This window comes from Callithrix jacchus, chromosome 3 (genome assembly GCF_049354715.1).
Source record: "Callithrix jacchus isolate 240 chromosome 3, calJac240_pri, whole genome shotgun sequence".
Classification (NCBI taxonomy): Eukaryota; Metazoa; Chordata; class Mammalia; order Primates; family Cebidae; genus Callithrix; species Callithrix jacchus.
In genome coordinates, this window is record NC_133504.1 from 190,519,643 (window position 1) to 190,544,881 (window position 25,239).

A 25,239-nucleotide genomic window follows, 5' to 3' on the forward strand; every position below is an offset into this window, starting at 1 on the left:
ACAAGCTCAACAGCACAGAATTCCGCATGTGACAAAGTTGGAACTTGTTCCACTGAAGCTGATAGAGGCTAAAAAAACAAAAAACAAAAAAACAGCAGGCCGGGCGCAGGGGCTCACAACTGTAATCCTCGCACTTTGGGAGGCCGAGAACACAGAAGAATGGAGTAAGAGAAATCCCACGAAATTCCAAACAACAGACCATTTGTAGCTCTAGTCCCGGTGGCTGCAGCAGAGAACTACAGCAGAAAACACGGTCTGCACTGTGAATTCAATGACACAGTTCACGGAGGCAGGGAGCACAGGCCAGTCCCTTCCTTCTTCCCAGTCCCTCAGAGCACTGACAGGAGGCACAGCTGGCATCCATGTGGCACTCACCATGCCAGGGCAGACATGGGACCAGCACACACTTTAGGCCAGAGCCCAGGTTCCATTTTCCTACAGACAGTCTCAAAAGCGCAACACAGAAAGAAGTCAGTCATCCCTCCATTACCGCTGCTCACACCACTGTCATCTTTAAATAAGGGCTGCCTGGTCCAACCCTGCTTTAGGAGAGCAGGCAGGCCAGGGGTGGGAAGGAGAGGATGCTGTCTCAAAACACTGCTCCATCTGAGAGACCTGGGCTGCCTGAGCGCCCTCCCTTCAGATCCACTTCCAGCAGGTACCCTCCCTGTTCTGTCTTCCACCTTGTGAGCCACCTGCCACCTGTGCATGTGTCTGCACTCCCTTCTAGACTGGGACAGACAGACAATGAGCTCTCAACAGGAGAGTGCTCAGTAAATGGCCCTCAAACTAAAAACCTCCTACCTGGGGTACAGAGTCTGGGTGACAGTCCATGGCAGTGACAGCAGGTGTGCCCAGGGCAAGGTGAAGTTGACCAACTGCTACCAGCACACCTCAGGCACAGCAGGGCCAAGCCACCTTGTGATGCCAACAGGTTTCCCATCCTTTCTGGAAAACCAGCAACTGACACACAGGGGCTACACATGCGCCTCCAGGCCTCAGTTGGGAATCCTGGCTTGCAGCTCAGGACGAAGTTAGTGTCTTGATGCTGCCTTCAACAGGGCCGTCCAAGGGTGGTGGTCCCAGGCAGCACTCACCTGCTCGTCCACATAGGCATCGATCCTCTTCTGGCACTCCAGCCACTCCTCAGCGACTCTGTGCAGCTCCTCCTCGGAGCGCTGGTACCTCTGCAGCAAGGTGCTGTATGTGTCCTCACTGCAGGTGTCGTGTGTGGTGGTTCCTAGCCTAGGAGAGAGAAGGCCTTGTAACAAAGGAAACAACCCAAAGGCAGAAATGTGCTTCTTGCTGCTACTATCCTGTTTTGTCATCTCACCTCCTAACATGGAAAACAGGGCACCACTCTGCACCACAGCAGGGCGCTGCTTGGGATCGACAGATTCTCCACACAAGGCACCGGGACAGACTGGTAAAAAGGAGATGCTCAAGGGAACAACACTTTTTTCTAAGAAAGAAGTGAGCACTGAACAACACATCTCTAACGACTATGGCTTAATAATTCAGTTCACCAAATATGGAGTTGCAAATGAAAAACTTAAAAAATTAAAAATAATAAAACGAATATGAGACTGCAAAGGTATTTTTGCAGTCTCATAATCGTTTTATTATTATTATTTATACAACTGGCTCAGAGAAAACAAAACATTTAATGACACATAAAATTTATGTCTGGTTTTCAAATAAAGCAAACAAAATTTGATTTACTTAAAGAAATAGAATAGTTTTCTGTCTTCTGTCTACTGTCTATATTACATTAAGGAAGACGGCACAATAGAAAATGAGAACATAAACGGGAAACAGAAGACACACGTGCAGGTGGACAGTGAGAAAGTATCTCGATTTCTGAAAAGAGACTGTAAGCAAGACAGCCCTTGGGAGACAGAAGGCTGGGGGCCAGGGTCAGGAGGAGGACGAGGCGAGGTGTGGAGACACATGTAGATTATTGTCAGAAAAAGTTCATGTTCCTAATACCTAAGTCTGTCAGTGTGAGCCAAAACAAGTGGAAAGAAGACATCTTGATGAGGATGGCTTAGAATCAAACATGCCATTTATAATGTATCAAGAGCACAAAGATTCTGTGCAGGGTTAGGGATCAGCATTGTTTACATAAAACACTAGAAGCCACCCAAACGTATCATGGCACATCTAGAAGAATCAGTACTAGATAACTAGATGCTTGTTACCACTTTTATAATTACGTCAACCCATTCACACAAATACACACACTCGTGTATATCTACCTGTATGTATTTTGAAATGGAGCTATGCCCATGGTAACTAAAGATATGACTACAGCATGTTAAAAATATTTGTAGTGGACATAGGGAAAAAATGTGTAAGAAATACAAAATTATTTATAAAACCTAACTTTATTCATGATTTTCCATATTTTCGGAATTATTTTTTAACGATAATCTAATAATTTTATGATAAACAATAAAGCTATGTTAAAATTAGGATCTTCCCATGGGTGAAAGGGGCAGGAATGACTCCCTCCTCTCCTCTGACTATCTCCACCCTCAGGCAAATCGTGCCTGGGAATCTCGGCTACTGAGGCCATCTGTGAGCTCACCTACTGCAGTCTCTCCAGGGGAGGCAGCAGAGGTTGGGGTAACTGGGCAGTCATTTAAGGAAGCCGGGCAAAAGGAAAGAAACAATACTGACGCACAGGATTGAGGCCACTTCAAAACATCAAAGCTGTTCTTCTAAGGCTGCTTCTGGCCCTCAGGAGACAAAACTTCTCCAGACACGGACTTGAGACTCCAGCGGCACTGGGGTTCTGCCACAGTGCAGCCCGTGAGCAGTTGTTCTCCCATTTCTCCTCTGCCAGCCGTGCTCTTCCATGACTGGTTTCCATGCTTGCACAGAATCCAGTTTCTACCCAATTCCAACCTGCCCCTCCTCACTCCACCTGGAAAACCGGGACAGGGCATTACACCCTGTCATGTGTTCCTTGTCCCACTCCGCCCAGAAGTAGGAACGTATCTCTTCCAAGTTATAGAATTTAGATTACTCTGAGCCAAGGGAGAGCAAAAGGGATGGCGGAGGGGTTTGTGGTTATCTTTGGTGGTGTAATTGGAAAACAATCTGCAGGCACAGGGCTTCCCCACAAGCAAAGCTATGCTAGGATCAAAAGAGTCACAGGAAATATCCACAGGGTTGAATTAAATCAATGGCTCAACAAACAGGTTTCTGTCTAAATATTGAGCTTGCAAATGTAAGACAGCACCATGGAAATAGGCTCACTGTAATGTTACCAATAATGTGTATGTGAAACAGTATTATTATTGACAAGGAGAATGAAATAACATCGGTCTGGGTAAGTTTTATAAGCCTAATTAATATATATTTAAAGTGAAACCCACATTGAGCTACTGACGCCCACAACTAAGAGAAGCAGGCCTGAGGCATCTGCTCCAGACAGAAACACTCCCCACTGACCAGCCAGGGGATTGGAGGGATCCACCCCTGACAGAAACATAAAACATACCCCCCACCACTGACCGGCCAGGGGATGGGAGGGATCCATCCCGACAGAAACATTCCCCCCTGCACTGACCAGCCAGGGGATCTGAGGGATCCACTCCTGATAGAAACATAGAAACACACCCTCCCGGCACCGACCAGCCAGGGGATCTGAGGGATCCACCCCGACAGAAACATTCCCCCCTGCACTGACCAGCCAGGGGATCTGAAGGATCCACTCCTGATAGAAACATAGAAACACACCCCCCGGCACCGACCAGCCAGGGGATCTGAGGGATCCACCCCTGACAGAAACATAGAAACACACCCCCCACCACTGACAGGCCAGGGGATCGGAGGGATCCACCCCGACAGAAACATAACACATACCCCCCACCACTGACCGGCCAGGGGATGGGAGGGATCCACCCCTGACAGAAACATAGAAACACACCCCCCACCACTGACAGGCCAGGGGATCGGAGGGATCCACCCCGACAGAAACATAAAACATACCCCCCACCACTGACCGGCCAGGGGATGGGAGGGATCCACCCCTGACAGAAACATTCCCCCCTGCACTGACCAGCCAGGGGATCTGAGGGATCCAATCCTGATAGAAACATAGAAACACATCCCCCAGCACCGACCAGCCAGGGGATCTGAGGGATCCACCCCGACAGAAACATTCCCCCCTGCACTGACCAGCCAGGGGATTGGAGGGACCCACCCCTGACAGAAGCATAGGAACACATACCCCACCACTGACCAACCAGGGGATCTGAGGGATCCACCCCTGATAGAAACACCCACCTCACCCCCCGCTGGCTGGCCAGGGGAGCTGGGCAGAGCCATCCAGAGCCTTCAGATTCCACCACCAATTCTCAAGCAGGACAGAGGATGGAGATGGCTTGACTACTCCGTAAACACAGCCATGCAGGAGCCAGACCAAGGCACCCCCAGGAGAGATGGCCCAGTTCTTTAACAGATACATTTTAAGACAAAAAGGGGTGGGGAGCTGGGGGAAGGAACCTGCCAATTACAGACTTTCAAAGGCTATAGGGGAAAAACAGAAGGGGGCAATGGAGAGTTACTCTTCAATGGGTGGCATTTCTGTTTCGGGTGAGGAAAAAATTTTAAAGAGCATGGTGGTGATGGTTATAAATACTATAAATATAATTAATGTTACTGAAATATACACTTAAAATAGTTAAAATGGTTACCTTTATGTTATACACACTTTACCATAATTTTTAAAAGATGTAATATACCAAAAGCCACTGAATTGTACATTTTAAGTAGGTAAATGGTACATGTATTTCATATGATGCAGATGCTGTAGGGGGTGTTTGTATGTAATCAGTAGCAACAATTTTTATTATTTATTTATTTATTTGAGACAGAGTCTTGTTCTGTCACCAGGCGCCAGGCTGGAGTGCAGTGGCGCGATCTCGGCTCGCTGCAACCTCTGCCTCCTGGGTTCAAGCAATTCTCCTCCCTCAGCCTCCAGAGTAGCTGGGACTACAGGTGCGTGCCACCACGTCCAGCTAATTTTATATTTTTTAGTAGAGATGGGGTTTCACCATGTTGGCCAGGATGGTCATGATCTCTTGACCTCGTGATTCGCCCGCCTCAGCTTCCCAAAGTGCTGGGATTACAGGTGTGAGCCACTGCGCCTGGCCATCAGTAGCAAAATTTTTATGAATTGTTAAATGTGTATCTGTACACTAGCAATGCAAATCTGAATTATGCTGAGTCAGTCTCATGCTGACAAGTGAGTCAGCTGCAGAGCACAAAGGCATGGCGTGTCCTGGCATCATCAGTGCTGCTCAGGGAACACGCTGTTGGCCTCGCTCCGTCCCTGTCTGTGTTTATCCTTCTCCCTCAACTGCCCCTGGGTCTCAGAAGCGAGAAGTGAGACTGCAGTGTGAGCCCAGCATCTACACTGGAGGTATGGCTCATGGTTGCAGTCTGACCACTATACACAATGAGCAAACGGAAAATTGAGAACTAGGACACAGAAAAAAATGGGAGTTTTATGATGCACCCACAGTCTGACAGGCATGCCAAACTCGCTGGCTTACCAGTACATTTTTTTTTTTAAAGGTAGATACCCTGGAATCATGTTTTTAGAACCCGTCTCCCAAGATGCATGCCTTCTCGTGAGAAGAGCTTTTGAAGAATCATAACTAGGGACAAAGCCTGCTCCACATTCCAGATTCACCACTGCGAATTCTCTTCCGAAGCCTTTTCTTCTGCAAAGGTCACAGTAAGGACTTTCCAATCTTGACACAGTGGCCACAGAAGGGAAGGAATGGCTGAGAAGCAGGATGGGGCACAGGGAACACAGGAAGTATCTGCAACCCCCCTGCCAGCTCCCCACACCCCCCATAACACCTTGTTCTGTTTTTTGTTTGTTTGTTTGAAGAGATGGGGTCTTGCTGTTACCCAGTCTGGTCTCCAGCTCCTAGGCTTAAGCACTCCTCCTGCCTCAACCTCTCAAGTCGCTGGGACTAGAGGTGTAAAAGCCACCACGTGTAGCTTCTGATCTCTTTGTCCTCAATTCTCTTTGACCTAACTGCTTTCTCCAGAGGTAAGGTTGTGAAGTGAAGGTGGTGAGAATCCTTCAAATAAAATTTGAAAATACAGGAAACTAAGACTGGGTCAACCTACGGATTTTAAGAGAAAAATAGGAGGCTGACACCTGTAATCCCAGCACTTTGGGAGGCCGAGGCGGGTAGACAACATGGTGAAACTAAAACACAAAATGGTAGCCTCTACTACAAATACAAACATCAGCTAGGCACGGCGGTGCACACCTGTAATCCCAATCCTGGTTACTCGGGAGGCTTAGGCAGAAGAATGGCTTTGAATCTGGGAGGTGGAAGTTTTGTATTTTCTAGTAGAGACGGGGTTTCACCATGTTGGCCAGTTTGGTCACGATCTCTTGACCTCGTGATTCGCCCGCCTCAGCTTCCCAAAGTGCTGGGATTACAGTGAACTAAGATTGTGCCACTGCACTCCAGCCTGAGCAACAGAGCAAGACTCCGTCTCAAAAAAAAAAAAAAAAAAAGCAAGCAGTAATTGGTGTGGTCAACAGAACAATAATCTGTTCCCTTGCTTCGTTAACCTAACGATGTTTCTTCCCTGTGATAGCATCTTGCTCTATCACCCAGGCCAACCTTCGCCTCCTGGGTTCAAGCAATTCTCCTACCTCAGCCTCCCGAGTAGCCAGGATCACAGGTGTGCACCACCACCACACCTGGATAATTTTTATACTTTTAGTAGAAAGGGGGTTTTACCATGTTGGCCAGACTGGTCTCGAATGCCTGATCACAGGTGATCCATGCCTAGGCCTCCCAAAGTGCTGGAATTACAGGTGTAAGCCACCGCACCTGGCCCCTAAGTATATTTTAATGTGGTCAAATGTAGATGGCTGCTGTCACAATGGGTCTCTATTATGCAAATGTGCTCACATGTGGTGAATAGAACAAAATCACCCAACTGCAGACCTGTGATAGCTCATGCATGACTCAGTGCAGGGAACCGGGATCTGCCGAGCAACATCACATCAGGAGGAACATACTCCCACCTGAACATGGTACCAACAGGGCAAATACATGCCCAGCCTGCACCTTGTCACTCTGACCCGGAGCAAATCCTCCATGAGTCACTGCTGCACTCTGCACCCCTTTCTCAGTGAACGCACAGAAGCCAGCCAGCCTCCCAAGCATGAAGGAGCCTCACAGACGCACTACACCAGAAGTCAAAGCAACGGGGCCTCGAGAAGCAAGGGAAAGCGTGGAAAAGACACCGAGCTGTGTCCAGGGGCCTCAGGCACCCTCAGACCCGGGTCTCTTCCCTCCTCCATGTCCCCTGCATGCCGAGAGCCATAGCATGAACCATACCATGGATGCCTGTCAAGAATGGGCCTTGCCAAGGAAAAGTACTATGTTTACTGTAGCTTTTCTGTATTTATAAGGAATTTGTGGTGTCAAATCTTAAGAGGCATTTATGTTGACTTATCATTTAAAAGTTTAATTGTATTACTTCTTAGGTTTTGAGCGTTTGGCCCAAACTATCTTTTTCTCTGAGCCCTGTGATTTTTTTCCTGCAAGAACTTTCAGACTCAGTTGCACTCAGCTACATCACACTAGTCAGGAGAGAAGACTGTGCTGTCACACCACAAAGACATACACAGGTTAAGGCCAAATACCTGATCTGTGACACCAGTGCAGGCAAGTTGCTCTGAAGAAGTGGCTCCGAAAAGACCAGATTTTCAAACAGGTGTTTATTATGCAGTTCCCACGTCACTTGGAACTTTTTCAAGTGTTCATTTTCCTAGTTGAAGAAAAAAAGAGATAAACAGAAGATTCAGTGATTGCTAAAGACTTGAAAGTTCCCAGAGGGATTCCTTCCCCTCTACCCTGCTCCTCCCGCCATGCCCACATCCCTCTCCAGAGGCCCCGAGCGTTCTCCCTGTATGTCCCAAGGCACACAGTGAATCAGAACTCTGACTACAAGGACATGGTTTCACTGAGCTTCCCTTCTAAAATGGCAAGTTTAGAAGGGACGCAAGAACAGGGTGGCAGGTGTGCGCGCAGACGAAGTCGTAACTGCGCGTGTTTGAGAGTAATTTCTCACACTCACACTTTTCAAATGTAATGAAAACCCTTACACTTCAAACAGTTTAGATACCTCGAGTCCCTCAATGCCAAAGGACAATAATTCTCTTACCTATTTGGAGAAAGCTCCCATTCTAATTAATTCACAAAACTTCTCCACTCACAATACCCTATCAGAGGTAAGGTCTTTTGTCTTCCTAATGAATGTAGCCAAACTCATCAGCTACTTTAGACAATACCACGAAAACCAACAAGTGTCCAGTCATCACAGAGCCATGTCAACAGAGACGTACAGCAAGCCCTAACACAAGATCCCTGGGGCTGGCGCCACTGTTACCTTTCCTGAGGCAATGCTCACATTTAATAAGTCTCGCCACAACCATGCGTGTGTGAATCCGTGCTTCCCTCTGTGAACTACACCGGCACTACTTGTGTTCAGACCACGTTACATCTGTGGGGGAATGTTCCTGCCTTCAATAATCGCCAGCTCTGGAAACTGCACTTCATCATGCTTGGCTACTCCACGTCTCCTGAGTCGGGTCACTCATAGGGACTGGGTTTAGAGGTCTGCTCCTGCTTACAATATAGCCAAGTTGACTTGATGGAGACGTTAGCAAATGAACGACACAAAGATTTCATTGTTATGTCCCCTGATAACCCTAGTGGGTATGGGGGCTGAGAGAACAAATCATACGGTTAACTTCTGTTCTGGAAAGTAAACCCCTACAAACACATTGGAGAGCGCACCCCCGTGATGATCCTAGACCACCATGTGCCAGCCCTGCTGGGGAAAGCTCTGTTTTCACACCTGGAAACACAAGGAGTGAGAGATTCGGCAATGAATCTAGCCATCTGCAGAAGACCTCAACCCTTCCATTTGGTTAACATTTCCAATACTTTTCCTCATCGTACGTTCACCAGTCCCTCTGAGAGTGAAATGCTATCACTCCTGTTTCACACCAAGCGTGTCTCAGAGCACGCACACTCAGTACAGGAAAAAGGCATGCGGCAGGAGACCAGGGACAGGTAACTGATAGCCGGCCCCAGGCTGGAACCCACGAATGTGCTCATAATAATGAAGCAGGTGAAGTACCAAACCCATGCTGCCCAGGTGCTGTGCCAGGTATGAGGACACAAAGACTACCTCCTGCTACAGTGGGCACCTGCCCTCCAGGGTTACTGGGGAACAGAGGAGCAGGCAGTGACCTGACTTACAATTCAGCTACAAGACAAAGAGTACACAGGAGCAAATGTAGCACCCAGATCAGACCAGGCTGGTGACCAGCTGAGGGAGGGGCCTCCTGGAAGAGCTGAGGCTTTGCCTGGCCTCCCTTGGAAACCTTCGGGATAGCCGTTTCCACCTGCCTGCCTATGAGTGGAATCACAAGTCTGGCTTTCTAGGACAGTTGCTAGTGGTCACTGGATGAAGACTGATTTATGAAGATGTTTGGCACTTTTCATAAAATCTAAAATTACACTTCTACGTGAGGCATGCAAGACAAAACAGCAGATTTCAGACTCACTTCACAACCTAAAATCAACTTGGCATTTCCTTAAGCAACACATGCTAACACCTGAATGCCTACCATGGCCAGGCACTGTTCTGAGCGCTGAACTCAATGCCTCCAGCAAGTTTCCTGCGAACTTGGTGCTTCCCTGCCCATGCACCCATCTACAGGTGTGGAACCAGCACAGAGGGGCTCGAATAATTGGATCGGGACATGCAGGGGTGGGCTCTGCAGGATATACTGCCTCAGCTCCTATGAGAGGTGAGGCCTATGGGCGAACTGCTGAGCTAGAGGCAGAAAGGGCAGGCTTTGCAAACTGTTCTCATATCCCACTACAAAAAAGGTTTAGAAGCAGGAAGAGAAGATGTTTAGAATACAGTCCTACAGTAGACAGAAATTACAGGATATTTGAGATCTTTCTGTCTTTGTGGATGAAAATTTAGAGTTCAGTATTACAGCATGGTGAGACATTTCCTAGATGACTGAAAGCATAACTTAAGCCTAGTCCCAATTTTATTTTATTCTTTTTAGATTTCTTTAAAAAAATAATAATTGACTGATCGATTGAGACAGAGTCTTGCTCTGTTGCCCAGACTGGAGTGCACTGGCACAATCTTGGTTCAATGCAACCTCCACCTTCCAAGATCAAGCAATCCTCTCACCTCAGCCTCCTGAGTAGCTGGAACTATAGGCGTGCACTACCATGCTCAGGTAATTTTTCTATCTTTTGTAGAGACAGGGTCTCACCATGTTGCCCAAACTGGTCTTGAACTCCTGGGCTCAAGCAATCCACCCACCTTGGCCTCCCAAAGTGCTGGGATTACAGGTGTGAGCCACCACACTCAGTCCCCCAATTTTATTTTAGTACTTTAAGTACAAAAAATGTGACTCATTATCCTGTTTGATCCCCCCAGGCAGTCTGGAATAAACCTCACATGAGGGCATTCTCCAGTAAAGCTGCATTTCTGAGAACATCCTTCTGTGTCCAGGAGTATCCAGTGAGATCAGCAAAAGCAGTAAAATGAGGGTGCTGTTCACGAAGAGCTAATGAAGTTAGAGAATCAGCTGGCAGAGTCTGCACATCAAATCAAACCTGCTGCTTCAAAGAAAACAAGTGACACGATTTGTGGCTAATCATAAAATCAGCTTTTGGCTGGGTGCGGTGGCTCATACCTGTAATCCCAGCACTTTGGGAGGCCAAAGCAGGCAGATCATCTGAGGCAAGGAGTTCAAGATCAACCTGGCCAACATGGTGAAACCCTGTCTCTACTAAAAATAGAAAAATTAGCCTGGCATGCTAGCGGGCACCTGTAATCTCAGCTACTCAGGAGGTTGAGGCAGGAGAATCGCTAGAACCCAGGAGGTGGAGTTTGCAGTGAGTCAATATTGTGTCACTGTACTCCAGCCTGGGTGACAAAGCAAGACTCTGTCTCAAAAAAAAAAAAAAAAAAAAAAAAAAAATCTGAGCTTTCAAGCAAAAAAGAAAACTTGCATTTGCCGCTGTTGGCTTGAAAGGTATTACACATTTAAAGACCTTTCTGATGAGATCAGTGGTGATACGAACAAATATCATTTTTGATATGAATAAAAATGTCAACATCCAGAAGATATTCGGTGAACCAATATTTGCAAAATGACCTGTGGATGACACTAGAAAATCATGCATAAGTAGAGGGTCCACTGAGGGTGAGCTGGAACCTGATTTTCATAGAACAGAGTAGGGTAAGTTCAGTGATACAGTTTCAGACTACATTGCAACTAACCATTAAATTCTCACATCTTGGTTTATCAGGATTTGAAGAGACTATGAAAATATTCTTCCTTTTTCCAACTACGTATCTGTGAAAAGGTGAATTTTCTTCAATAACTTCAACCAGACAACCTATGACAACAGACTGAATGCAGAAGCAAATGAGACTTCCACTGCCTCTACAGAGATAGGAGAGGTGTGAGCGACACACTCTTCTTAAGAAACATGTTGGCCAGGGGGTGGGGAGGTTGGGGAGGGATAACATGGGGAGAAATGCCAGACTAGGTGACATGGGATGGAGGCAGCAAACCACCTTACCGTGTATCTACCTATGCAACAATCCTGCATGATCTGCAGGTGGGCAGATCACCTGAGGTCAGGAGTTCGAGACCAGCCTGTCTAACAAGGTCAAACCCTCTCTCTACTAAAAAAAAAAAAAAAAAATACAAAAAAATTAGCTGGGTGTGGTGGCAGACACCTGCAATCCCAGGTACTTGGGAGGCTGAGGCAGGAGTATTGCTTGAACTCAGGAGGTGAAGGAGATCATGCCATTGCACTCCAGACTGGGCAACAAGAGCAAAACTCTGTCTCCAAAAAAAAAAAGGAAATGTTTTATTTTGGAAAATAGTTATTTTTAAGTATGTTATTTATGTTACATTATCTAATGTAAAAGTGTGTTATTTGCTACATGATCTAATATATGTTAAAATATGTAATTTATGTAATCTAATGAGAGGTTTAAAATGTCAATAAGCATTTAAAAAAATTCTCAGTTTAAATGTCAATACAGCAAGTACTAATAAAAATCCACATTAAAAAAAAAAGCATGCTTTGGCCAGACAAGGTGGCTCATGTCTGTAATCCCAGCATTTTAGGAGGCCGAGGCGGGTGGATCACGTGGTCAGGAGTTTGAGACCAGCCTGGCCAACATAGTGAAACCCCGTCTCTACTAAAAATACAAAAATTAGCTGGGCATGGTGGCACACACCTATAGCCCAGCTACTCAGGAGGCTAAGGCAGGAGAATCACTTAAACCTGGGAGAGAGGGGTTATGCTGAGCCAAGATCGTGCCACTGCAGCACTCCAAACTGGGCAACAGAATGAGACTCCATCTCCAAAAAAAAAAGCACACTTCAGGGTCCTAAATTTTTAAGTATAAAGGGGCCTGAGTCAAAAATGTTGAGAAAATATAATCACAATCATGTTGCTTTTCTAAACAAAATGAAAAAAAAATCTTGAGAATTACTGCTCCGAGACACTATTCAAGTTTATCTTAAGCGGCACAGATCACTGGGTGGCAGTGTAATAATGCGGTTATACAATGAAGAGTTTGGGGTCCTGATTTGAATAACCCAGCCATAAAGAGAGATTTTTTTAGGTAACTGGAGTCTTTTCATACAGACTGGTATTAGTCAGTAAGAAGAAATTTACTATTACTGTCAGTTTTCATGGATGTGACAATGGAACTGTGGCTACATAAGATAATGGATGATCACTTTTAAAGACACTTACTGGAATATTCTAAGACAAAAAGGCATGTTGTCTAGGACCAATATTAAAATATTGCAAAAAAAAAAAAAAAGAGGGCAGAAGAGAAAGAGAAAGAAACAGAAGGCATAATGAAGTCAGAGTGGCAAAATACTGACTAATTGTGAAGGAGTCCACAGAGATTCACTGGAGTCTCCACCCAGAATCCAGAAAGCTCACAGACATTTCAACGAAGTCCCGTGTTCCGTGCTTGAGATCACCTTTTCTTTGATGTCCTGTAGCCGTCACTACGCTAGACCCAGAAAGGGACCTTCTACCTCTCTGCTGGGGAAGTCTGGGGCGCGTTCTTGCTGAACACTCGTCCTTCGCAGTAGTTCTGACACTTTCTCAGCTATCCTCTCTGCCGCATTCTGCTTTTCTCTGGGGAGTCTGATGACTGATGGCCAGACTTCTTCACTGCATCCTTTAGGTCTCAGCCTCTCCTGTGTGGCCCATCTCTGTTGCTTCGAGTTGCACTCTACAGAATTCCTGCGCTTCTTTCTTCCAAATCACCAGTTCTCTTTTCAGCTGTTTATTGTTTCACTATCCATTAAGCTTTTCCAAAACATTATGTTTGCTATTTTTTTCAAATCTGAATGATCATTCTTTAAAGTATTAATCCTTAACTCCTAATTTCAAACTTTTACAAAGTTTCTCTAAGCACAGTTCAATTTAATCTTATGGAAGATTTAAATTTCCAAAACATTTAAATATTTTGAAAATTACATTTTTTGAAAATTTAAATCTTTTGTTCTGTGATTCTGTCTATTGCTTCTGCTGGCTCTCAACTGTGCTGTCATGAACATTGTGTTTTTTACTGTGAGCTGCTCATCTGGGGAGATTTTACCTACTTGAATTCTGAGGTCACACGGAAGGCTTCCAGAGGCGATCAGCAGCTGCCTGACTACCAGCAACCTTGGACCACGAAAAAGTAACTTCCAGACTTGGGCTGTTTCATACCACACCAACATTTATTCAGACTCCAACTCAGGTGGCAGCTGGCTGACAGCTACCAAGTCTCTAGGAAGCTGTACTCCCTGCATCCTCACCCTGACAACCGTACTGAGGGTGTTGTCCCTTACAGTCCCAGCATTATGTGCAGACCCCATCCTGGGCTAGGCCGAATCTCATTTCCCAGGATCCGAAGAAGTCCCGGTAAGAAATGCTGACTTTCAAGCCCATATATTTCTCAGGATTCTGGTTTTCGACTGGTTTTTCACCACTACAACATCTCCCTTTCATGCCATCTCAGCCAGACATTTTTTAAATTTTTTATCTTTTTTATTTATTTATTTTTGAGATGGAGTTTCACTCTTGTTGCCTAGGCTGGAGTACAGTGGCACAATCTCGGCTCACTGCAACTCCCACCTCCCGGGTTCAAGTGATTCTCCTACCTCAGCCTCACAGGTAGCTGGGATTATAGGCACGTGCCACCATGCCCGGCTAATTTTTTGTATTTTTAGTACAGATGGCGTTTCATCATGTTGGCCAGGTTGGTCTCGAACCCCTGACCTCAGGTGATCCAACTGCTTCAGCCTCCCAAAATGCTGGGATTACAGGCAAGAGCCACAGTGCCCAGATTATTTTTTATTATCTAGTAAATTCAGTTGTTTCCCTTGGAGGAAGGAACAGTTAAAGGTATCTAATCTGCTGGACCACTAGAAACCAATGTGGATATATCTATGTGTAAAGGATGCGAAAAAAGACATTGATCAAACAGCTTCCGAGTTTATGCATTTTTTTTTCAAGCCATGAGAAATTATTTCTACGTCAACTGCCAGGAATTTGCTTTAATAAATATGGTTCAAATCAATTTTTGTCAGCTTCATAAAACAGTGTCCTACAGTAACTATCTGAGGGGGCACAGACCTCAGCAGCACTCTCTGGAGAGCAGCAGCAGCAGCAGCTCTCTTTGCTACCAGAGTCTCTCTGGGTACCAGGTTCAGGTGGGCTGGAGAGCATCCTTCTTCACCTGAGCCAATGTTCTTGTAGAAGACAGAGGAGGGGCTCTGGATTTGAACCTCTGAAGGACAGGCAGACTTTCAGGTGAAGATGGGGAGGCAGTGCTGCGAGAGATGCCCAAGGAAGGAAGAGGTACCAGAAGGAAGCCTGGTGGCACTACCCAATGGACTCAGACCTTGAAACAGGGTAACTGCCCAGCCACCCACCTCCCACCCTACCCCATTCACCTCACTACCTCTTCTCAGAATGGATACCTCCCCACGGCTTGGTGTAGTGAAGCTTGAGGAAGTCTGTGAACCCCCTGAAATGACTTACAATTCCATGTATATAATTTTTTCTTCTCTTTTTGAGACAGGGTCTCACTCTGTTGCCCAGGCTGGAGTGCAGTGGCTCAACACAGCCTCGACTCCCTGGGCTCAAATGATCCTCTTGCCTCACACCTCCTGAGTAGCATGTGTCATCATGCCTGATTAATTTAATTTTAATTTTTTTATATATAGATGGGGTCTCCCCAGGTTGCCCAGGCTGGGCTCAAGTGATCCTCCCACTTTGGCTTCCCAAAGTGCTCGGATTATAGGCATGAGTCAACCCACCTGGCCTGTGTGTAAATTTCTCTCAGAGGTCCTTCAAACTTTAGAATCAGATAAAGACCAATGCCAATACTTACTGTATTTGTTTCAAAATGTCGTTTTACCACTAAGAAAGCACGTATAACTAGATGCTCAGCTTTCTCACCATGTGATGCCCTGCACCACCTCTAGACTCTCCAGAGTCCTCACCTGCAAGAGGGCTCTCATCAGATGTTCCCCCACAAACTTGGACTTCTCAGCCTTCTAACCATAAGAAGTAAATTCCGGCCAGGTGGGGTGCCTCACGCCTGTAATCCCAGCACTTTGGGAGGCCGAGGCGGGTGGATCATGAGGTCAAGCGATCAGGACCATCCTGGCCAACATGATGAAACCCTGTCTCTACGAATACAAAATTTAGCTGCGCATGCCTGTAGTCCCAGCTACTCGGGAGGCTGAGGCAGGAGAATTACTTGAACCCAGGAGGTGAAGGCTGCTGTGAGCCGAGAACGCGCCACTGCACTCCAGCCTGGTGACAGGGTGAGACTCTGTCTCCAAAAAAAAAATAAATGTGTTTTCTTTTTTCTTTTTTTTGAGACAGTCTCGCTCTGTCACCAGGCTGAAGTGCAGTGGTGTGACTTGGCTCACTGCAACCTCTGCCGTCCAGGTTCAAGCAATTCTCCTGTCTCAGCCTCCCGATAAGCTGGGATTATAGGTGCTCACCACCACACCCAGCTAATTTTTGTAGTTTTAGTAGAGACAGGGTTTCACCATCTTGGCCAGGCTAGTCTTGAACTCCTGACCTCGTGATCCACCCACCTTGGCCTCCCAAAGTGCTGAGATTACAGGTGTGAGCCACTGCGCCCAGCCAATTCCTTTTCTTTATTTAAAGAAAGCAAGCACCCAAAACTAGCACCCAAATACAGTGAAGAATTATTTAATAATAAAGTTTAAGAGATGATGAAAAAACCCACAGACTATTAGTAATAGTCAAAGAAGCTTTGAGGGCTTGTGTCTGGGGCAGCTGGTCTCCTTCCAAAACGCGGGGGCATTGAGGCTATTGAGAATTGAGTGCACCCAACCTGGAACCACATTTCTGTACCATGCTCCTTCCACACACTGTGGTAATTCCTCTTCTGAGGCGGTTGGACCCATCTGTGTCTCTTTTGTTAGGACAGTCAGATGCCCATTGGCCAGGCTGGAGATAGGGCCTGCCTTGAGACTGCAAGCACATCCTTAACTCAGTGCTGGCTTGTTGAGTGAATGCATGCATGCATGAATGAATGTCACTGGGCTGTAACAAGCTGCTCTCTACAGCCTTCATGGGCACTTCACCTCACACCAGCTCTGTCTACAGCAACCCAAGGATGGACCTAAGCAAGACACTGGAGACTTCTGTCTCATCAGTGCTCACCTCAAACTGCTCTCCCATGCCTCGTTCCCTGGGCCTCAAGGTCCTCCAAATAGTACTTCCCTGAGGTGTCACCTGGTTATTGATCCACCCAATGTTTTTATCCAGTGGCCAAGTCCACAGGAAAGACAAAGAGGAGAGGAAACAGGTCCTCTCCCATAGAGGACAGGGGCCAATGACAGTGTGTGGGGATGTGACAGTGAGGTCAGCACACAAGCATCAGACACTTCCTCTTGCCACATGCTTCTCTTCAGTTCACCTGAACAGAAAGAAAAACACAGTTTCTCTCTTACCAGAGTGCCAAGAAAGGTGCTGATGGAGCGTGCGGCCTGGCAGAGGGCGCCGTACTCCTCAAGCAGGAGGGAGATGAACTGGTGCGCTTGCGGTGGGCCCTGCAGGCCAGACGGTGCCTTCACCTTGGCGGCAGCCGACAGCTGCCTGAGAAGGCGGACCTTCATCTCCAGCACGTACTCTCGGGCTTGCTGTTCCAGACGCTGGTACAGCTGGTAGGGGTCCCTCTCGCAGAGCCTGTACAGAGAAGAAAGTCACCAGAGCCTGCCCACCAGGGCCCCATGGGTGGCTCTGATGTCAGTGAGCATCTTTTCTGAAGCCCTTCCACAGGGGACCACCTCTGAAGACAACACAGTCCTCTTCCTCATAACCACCTGTGAGAGACACGATCACCCCAACTAACAGGTGGGGAATCCAGGGCACAGAGAGTGTCACCAGGGAACAGGAAAAGTGCCATTTACTGAGCTTTCTCTGTACAGCATTGTTCACGCAGATGCACTAATTCAGTTTGCTGCATGGAGGTTCAGTGCCTGCTTTATGGAGTGGGGCATTTTGGCCCACATGGGTTGGGTAAGCTGAATGAACTCACACAGCCGGCAGAGCACGCTACCACCTCTCTTGAGACAGGGCCTCACCCTGTTGCCCAGGATGAAGTGAAGTGGCTCATCACTGCAGCCTCAACTCCCTGGGCTCAAGCGATCCTCTTGCCGCACAATCTCGAGTAGTATGGGTCGTCACACCTGGTGTGACCAAAAAATTGTAATTTTTTTGGTATAGATGGGGTCTCTCCATGTTATCCAGGCTGGGCTCAAGTGATCCTCCCACTCTGGCTTCCCGAAGTACTGGGATTACCGGCGTGAGCCACCACACTCAGGAAAAGTGCCATTTCCTGAGCACAGGCTCAGACACGATGCTGGGGACAACTGCTTCTGAAGGCTTCTATGATAAGAAGTACAAAGCACGGACCCCAGGAGAGGTGCCGCCGGGCTACAGACCTGGGGCAGCCCGCTCTTTCCTTCTTTCTAGGAGCTCGGTGTACAATCCAAATGGGTTTCTATTAGACTCATCACTACAGGAAATTTTAGACACAGTTTATACTATTTTTTTAAATTATCCCACCAAAAAAGCAATAAAGGTATGTAAAATAAAATTTGTAGGCTGAAGAGTAGGGAAAAAATAACACATGCCCCATGACTAGGCGCCAAATGCAATGAACGTTTTCATGAATTTCTCTCTAAATTTTGGGATAATCCACTTTTTTATTGACACAAATACTTGTATGATAATCCACTTTTTAAAACTTATTCTACAGCAGTGGCATTGCTGTGGTTAAATTTAATTGCATTTTAATCCAGAAGCCTCTAGGTGGAAATCTAAACCCAATGACATAATAACAAATATTCTTCCGTAACTAATCACCAGGAGAAATCCGTTTGAGTCCATCACTCTAACAGATCTGTAAAATGTATTAAACTACAGCTCCTGGATTTCACACAGTAAATCCTTTCACCTTCTACATAGCACATTATGTCAAAAGAAAAGGAAGTTGTCGCCTGCTCTATTTTAAATTGCCATACTACCTGGGTTGTACAAGACAAGAGCCAAGTCAAATCTTGCGATGGAACATGTGAAGCCTTATGGAAAATGTGGTTTTAAAAAAGGTATAGATGCGTGGGATTCCCATTACGGTTAGTGCATTTCAGATAGACATTAATTTTTTGAGCATGACAATTGTAATTTCAATTACCAGTATAAAAAAAACTGTCCCCTGGAACCAGGCACAGTGGCTAACACCTGTAATCCTAGCACTCTGGGAGGCCAAGGCAGGCAGATGATGAGGTCAGGAGATTGATACCATCCTGGCTAACATGTGAAACCCCGTCTCTACTAACAATACAAAAAATTAAGGAGGCTGAGGCAGGAGAACTGCCTGAACCCAGGAGGCGGAGGTTGCGGTGAGCCAAGATTGTGCAATTACACTCCAGCCTGGTAGCAAGAGTGAAACTCCGTCTCAAAAAAAAAAAAAAAAAAAATTCGCCAGGCATGGTGATGGGTGCCTATAGTCCCAGCCACTCCGGAGGCTGAAGCAGGAGAATCACTTGAACCCAGGAGGCAGAGGTTGCAGTGAGCTGAAATTGCACCACTGCACTCCAGCCTGGGCAAAAGAGCGAGACTCAGTCCCAAAAACAACAACAACAACAGAAAAAAAAACTGCCCCCAAAACAGAATATATTTCATCTATTTAAAGAAAGCCATGGCCGGGCACAGTGGCTCATGCCTGTAATCCCAGCACTTGGGGGGAGGCCAAGGCGGGTGGATCACCTGAGGTCAGGAGTTCGAGACCAGCCTAACCAACATGGTGAAACCCCATCTCGAAAGAAGAAAGAAAAGAAAAGAACGAGAAAGAAAAAGAAAAAGCTACAGAAGACAGAACAGTCAAGTTTTGACCGAGATAACCAAACTCAGAAGTAGCCTGGAAACCCACGTCATTGCATGTCAGACTTCAATTCCTTTTATTTTCATTGTCCATTTCTGTATTTCATAAATTTAAGGAAATAACCATGTGATACTTTTGCAAACAGAATTTTTTTTAAAGTTATACAAAAAGGAGGCAGCGATATGCTAAGATGCTGTGGAAGCTCACTCGCTAAGTCACACATACATTCAACAGATGCTGGCACATCAACCACATGCTGGTTGCCCCTCTAAGGTACTGAAGATGCAGCATCAACAATCCGTGAAGCCACGGGTTTGATGTGATGGTTATACACTTTTTCCTAACACTCAGTAGGACACCTAAGTTTTTGTTGTTCTTGTTTAGTTTTTTTTTTTTTTGAGACAAGGCCTCACTCTGTTGCCCAGGCTGGAGTGCAGTAGAGCGATCCTAACTCACTGCAGCTTAAGCACGCACTTCTCCTATCTCAGCCTCCCAAGCAGCTGGGACCACAGGTGTACTTCACCACACCTGGCTAACTTTTTTATTTTTTGTAGAGATAAGGTTTTGCTATGTTGCCCAGGCTGGTCTTAAACTCTTGGGCCCACACAATCCTCGCACCTCAGCCTCCCAGAGTTCTAGGATTACAGGTGTGAGCCACCATGCTTGGCTGGAAACCTAACTTTTAACAAAGGCACATATCACAGAGAAGCATCTGATGCAATACCAATGGCTTGCAGGTCAAACCCTGAACATACTTGGCTGAATTCAATGAGTTAACCTCATCTATGCCTAATCATTATCCCTGCCTCCAGGATAGAATCTACTGCACAGCAAACATCGGCTCATAAAACTCCCAACCGGGTGTGGTGGCTCACGCCTGTAATCCCAGCACTCTGGGAGGCCAAGGCAGGGGGATCACGAAGTCAGGAGTTCAAGACCAGCCTGGCCAAGATAGTGAAACCCCATCTCTATTAAAAATATAAAAATTAGCCAGGCATGGTGGCAGGTGTCTATAATCCCAGCCACTCGGGAGGCTGAAGCAAGAGAATTGCTTGAACTTGGGCGACAGAAGCTGCAGTGAACTGAGATGACGCCACTGCACTCTAGCCTGGGTAACAGAGTAAGACTCCATCTCCAAAAAAAAAAAAAGAAAGAAAAAAAGCAACAAAACTCCCAAATGTGCTGCATTCAAAATATGAGAAAAAAACTCAAATGAGAATCATCCCATGAAATGGCCATCTCAAATCTGTTGTTTATTTGAAACATTTCAAAAAGCATAAAAATCTATTAAACCACTGGGCACAGTGGCTGATGCCTGGAATCCCAGCACTTTGGGAGGCCAAGGTGGGTGAATGACCTGAGGTCAGGAGTTCAAGACCAATCTGACCAACAGGGCAAAACCCCATCTCTATCAAAAATATAAAAATTAGCTGGGCGTGGTGGTGGGTGCCTGCAGTCCCAGCTAAGGTGGAGGCTGAGGCAGGAATAGCTTGAACCCGGGAGGCAGAGGTTGCAGTCAGACAAGATCGCACCATTGCACTCTAGCCTAGGCAACAATAGTGAAACTCCATCTCAAAAAAAAACAAAGAAAATGTTACATCAAACTATAAGAAAGAATAAAAATTATGGCCATCTCAAATTCTGTGCATAAGGTATCTGCTGAAAAACAGCTGCACCGTCATGAGAAACAGCCACACAGCCAGGCATGCCTCAGCTGTCTCCACCTCATGAGCCACACGAGGTACACACACAAGTTACCCAACCTCACAGAGCCTCTGCTTCCTCACTTCATAAATGGCTAACTCTGCCTTTCTCTCTCCTTAGTCTGATAAAGTCAAGGGTGCTTGTGAAACTACTCAGCATCATCCCTGGCACAGCAGGACTCCAAAAGGCAGGCATTATCATCAGTCTTCGCAGAAACAAGTGACACAAGAAACACTTCTTGTGTAATTACACAGGCAATCATGTTTCATCAGAATCAGAAGAATTCAAAACGTTTGGCCTGGGGGGCTCACTTCTGCCAGTTCATCCGCTGCAGACTTGACAGGCACCAAAGGCTGAACAAGCCCAGCTGAGCACGGAAAGGAAAGCCCATCTGCACAACAGGCAGGCCAGGGGTTTGCACAGGGCCACAACAGGAAGGGGAGGCATGTACCTATCCACAAGCTCCTTCACTCCCTCCTTGTCAGGCACCAGAGACTGGTCCTGGTCGTCTGCCAGCGGGGTCCCTGCCTGGCGGTAGATGCAGCGCACCGTGTAGCGCACTTCTGACCAGTAGTTCTGCAGCTGCTGAGGTTCTCGGTCCGCCTCTGCTGAAATTTCTCTGTGAGACAACACAGGATAGTTAGACAACACAGGACAGTAGCTTCCCTTCCTAGCATACTGTCCTCAGAGCACCTCCCCGGCTCTTGCACCTTGCCCAGCGCCAAGCTCCCAGCTCCCAGGAGTCGGCGATCAGGCTGCTGTCACTGCAGGGGGGATGATGGCATCCCCTGCAATGCATCTGTAAGATCTTAGCACAGACGACAGGAGTGTCTGCAGCTACTGTCCACAATCAGTGTCCCACATCCCCACTGCTGACCTGCCTTTCACCTCCCAGGTACCTAATAGTCAGCCTTGCCCTCACTTTTGCCCCCCAAGCTTGGCTACATTCCTTCCTGAGCCACAGCACAGAGCATTTTAGATGTGCTCCTGGGCCAGGCATGCTGGCTCATGCCTGTAATCCCAGCACTTTGGGAGGTGAAGGCAGGTGAATTGCTTGAGTGCAGGACTTTGAGACTAGTGGTGAAGCCCCATCTCTTCAAAATAAACAAAAAGTAGCCTGACAAGGTGGTGCGCACCTGTAGTCCCAGGCACTGGGACTGAGGTAGGAGGGTGATCACTTGAGCCTGGAAGGCGGAGGTTGTGGTGAGCCGAGATCATGCCACTACACTCTGGTATCAGGGACAGAGCCAGTCCCTGTCTCAAAAAAAAGATGAGCTCCTGGGCTCTCCCCTCAGCCCCACAGCAGCTGCCAGTCCGGCCCTTGCCCAACACTCCTCTCCTTCACTGTGGCTGCTCTTAGATTCTGATTAAAGAACTCCTTCCCCTGTTCTGAGGGTGCTTCCTAGTGCCAGTTCCTCAAGAGCAGGAGTTTTTCTCTTACTCGTCTGATTCTTTTTCACAATAGCCAAGTGACTGCCTCACTCTCCTTGCTGCTGTCTGTCACATTAGCCCAGTTTCTCGGTCTGGCTCCAACATGCGTCTGCACGTTGTTGTGGACAGGGGTGAGTGATGTGATGCACACAGCACATACCTGCGCTCACTGCAGGCCTCGCATGAGCAAGCGGTGTCCGAAGGTAGTGTCTGTGCGCCCAGAGTGAGCCTCGCACCACTGCTGGCCTCCGGCTGGGAGCCGCCAAGCGAGGAGTGAAGAAGAAAATCTTGGCTCTGCTTTAAAGAGAACAGAGTAGACCAGTTGTGTTAAAATGTTCAAAGCATCCATTTCTTATTAACTGCTTGGGAAAATACCTTTTTAAAAACTGTAAAATCTAGACATTGAAAAGAACGTATCTTGGCCGGGCACAGTGGCTCACACTCGTAATCTCAGCTCTTTGGGAGTCTGAGGTGGGTGGCTTGCTGGCAACATGGTGAAATCCCACTGCTACAAGAAATACGAAAACTAGGCTGGTCATGTTGGTGCCTGCCTGCAGTCCTGGCTATCCAGGAAGCTAAGGTGAGAGGATCATTTGAACCCAGGAAGTTGAGGCTATAGTGAGCAGTGATTGTGCCCCACTGCACTCCCACCTAGGTGACACAGACATTGTCACACAGACACACACATGCACAAAGAGAACAATTCAGCTGGGTATGGTGGTCACACCTGTAATCCCACCACTTGGCGAGGCCGAGATGGGAGGATCATTTGAGCCCAGGAGTTTGAGACCAGCCTGGGTAACATAGCAAGACCTTGTCTCTATTTAAAATTTTTTTAAGTATAAAAATTATACTAATTTACAAAAGAACAGTTTTACTCCCAGTGTCCGAATCAGCACATGCGATGACCACCTCAGTGGGCACCTCTGGAAAGTGATGTGCCCATGGTCGCCTGAGACAGCATACAGTAGAAACCTAGTGGCCTCTCTGAGCCTCACACTGAGCAGCGCAGGGCTGAGGCCTCTGTCCTAGGGAATCCCGCAGCCTGCACTGCCTGCTCTGAGTGAGGAAAGAGGAGGCTCAAGAAAGAGAACCCTCAGCCAGGCGTAATGGCAACACTGTGGGAGGCCAAGGCAGGGGGTTCACCTGAGGTCAGGAGTTCGAGACCAGCCTGACCTCAGGTGAAACCCCATCTCTACAATTGCTCAAGCAATCGTCTTACCTCGGCCTCCTGGGTACGTGGGACCACATGCCCAGCTATTTTCTGTATTTTTGGTGGACACAGAGTTTTGCCATGTTGCTCAGGTTGCTCTCAAACTCCTGGGCTCAAATGATCCACCCACCATTACAAAAATCGCTGGGTGTGGTATCACGCACCTATAATCTCAACTACTCAGGAAGCTGAGGGAGGAGAATCTCTTGAACCCGGGAGGCGGAGGTTGCAGTGAGCTGAGATTGAGCCAGCATGACAAATAGAGCAAGACACTGTCTCAAAAAAAAAAAAAGTGAACACTGGCAAAGACCTTCCTATGTCCCATGCCCAACAGTAAGTACCAAAAGGATTTCACCAACAACCACTAGAGAAACACAACACAACCTTAGGTTCCCCCTGCCCTCAAGGTACCCACCCAACCGGCACTGGGGCCCCCTCTAGAACACGCCCTGAGAGGGACTCTGCTCCATGGAAAGAGGGGCTCAGGTCTCAGAGCTGAGGATGCCCACAAGGTGATGCTAGAGAACCTTCCCTGGGCTCACGACAGGGTCTCCCAGCTCCATACCCATGACGCCTCCCAACCCCCATAGCCTGAGGAAGAGAATCACAGTCAAAGGACAGGCTTCAAGAAAGGAAATCAGCTAAGTCGAGAGTGCTGCACTGTCCCACTCTGGTCCCCACAAGGCAAAGGGTGCTCCCCTCAACCACCCCTCCCCAAGTCAAGCATGAAGCCATGAGACAAGCTCTCAGAGCTGGGTGGTGGCCTGTGGCAAGGAGCCTGGGGCTGACCTCGGGCTGCGCTTGGTCAGGTCTGTTCAGACACTATAGCACCCTAGCCGGCCGCTGAGCCAAGGGCCTGTGATGGGTGCTGTGGAGCTGGGGCACACAGACACTGGTGGTGGGCCTTGCAGAAAAGACCCTGCAGCAGAAAAGCCTGAGTGCTGCCAAGTGGGCCGAGGAATGACAACAGGGGATCTAGCTCAGCTGCTGCCAGCACACAGGAAGGCAGGAGCTTGTGTCATCCTGAAAGAATCCCACCCCAGCATTACACCATGCAGGAATGTGTAGAGTGCAGATGGTGGTAGGGACGGGGGCAGGCTGGTTGTATGTCACACAGGATCTCTACCAGACAGTCCAGCACAAAGTTCCCACTGAGGTCTCAGAAGTGTCCAAAGGTCTGTATGTTTTGCTCTGTTCTGAGCGTTTGTGCCCCCACCTTTCCCTGTTCGTAGGTTGAAATTTGAACCCCTAAGGTAATAATGTATCAGAAAGTGGGGCCTTTTAGGAATTGATTAGGTCATGAGGATGGAGTCTTCATGAACGGGATTAGT

At 47.3% G+C, this 25,239-nt stretch overlaps 1 protein-coding gene and 1 long non-coding RNA gene across 18 annotated transcripts in view; one reads left to right on the forward strand and one right to left on the reverse strand.

Moving 5' to 3' along the window:
* FAM193A (family with sequence similarity 193 member A) overlaps positions 1 to 25,239 on the reverse strand; it is a 191,682-nt gene that overhangs the window by 86,552 nt on the left and 79,891 nt on the right. For 12 of the 16 annotated variants that reach the window (XR_008480333.2, XR_008480332.2, XR_008480331.2 and 9 more), the window contains 5 exons: positions 22,856 to 22,989; positions 21,716 to 21,883; positions 17,126 to 17,360; positions 7,700 to 7,824; positions 1,098 to 1,245 (listed from right to left, as the gene is read on the reverse strand). Coding sequence is in view for 13 of the 16 variants with exons in the window: in XM_035294601.3 (XP_035150492.1) it covers positions 1,098 to 1,245; positions 7,700 to 7,824; positions 17,126 to 17,360; positions 21,716 to 21,883; positions 22,856 to 22,989 (810 nt within the window). In the remaining 3 variants the exon portion in view is untranslated. Of the gene's footprint in view, positions 1 to 1,097; positions 1,246 to 7,699; positions 7,825 to 17,125; positions 17,361 to 21,715; positions 21,884 to 22,855; positions 22,993 to 25,239 lie in introns of all 16 variants that reach the window. The other 4 variants (XM_078367704.1, XM_078367701.1, XM_078367700.1 and 1 more) reach the window with 1 other exon arrangement.
* On the forward strand, positions 6,992 to 21,718 carry LOC118152407 (uncharacterized). Of its 2 annotated transcripts, XR_008480335.2 has the most exons (5): positions 6,992 to 9,786; positions 10,148 to 10,327; positions 10,531 to 10,868; positions 11,409 to 11,562; positions 21,385 to 21,718. It is a non-coding gene; the product is annotated as an uncharacterized LOC118152407 (long non-coding RNA). The 2 variants fall into 2 exon arrangements; XR_008480334.2 differs by having other exon boundaries at positions 10,531 to 11,562.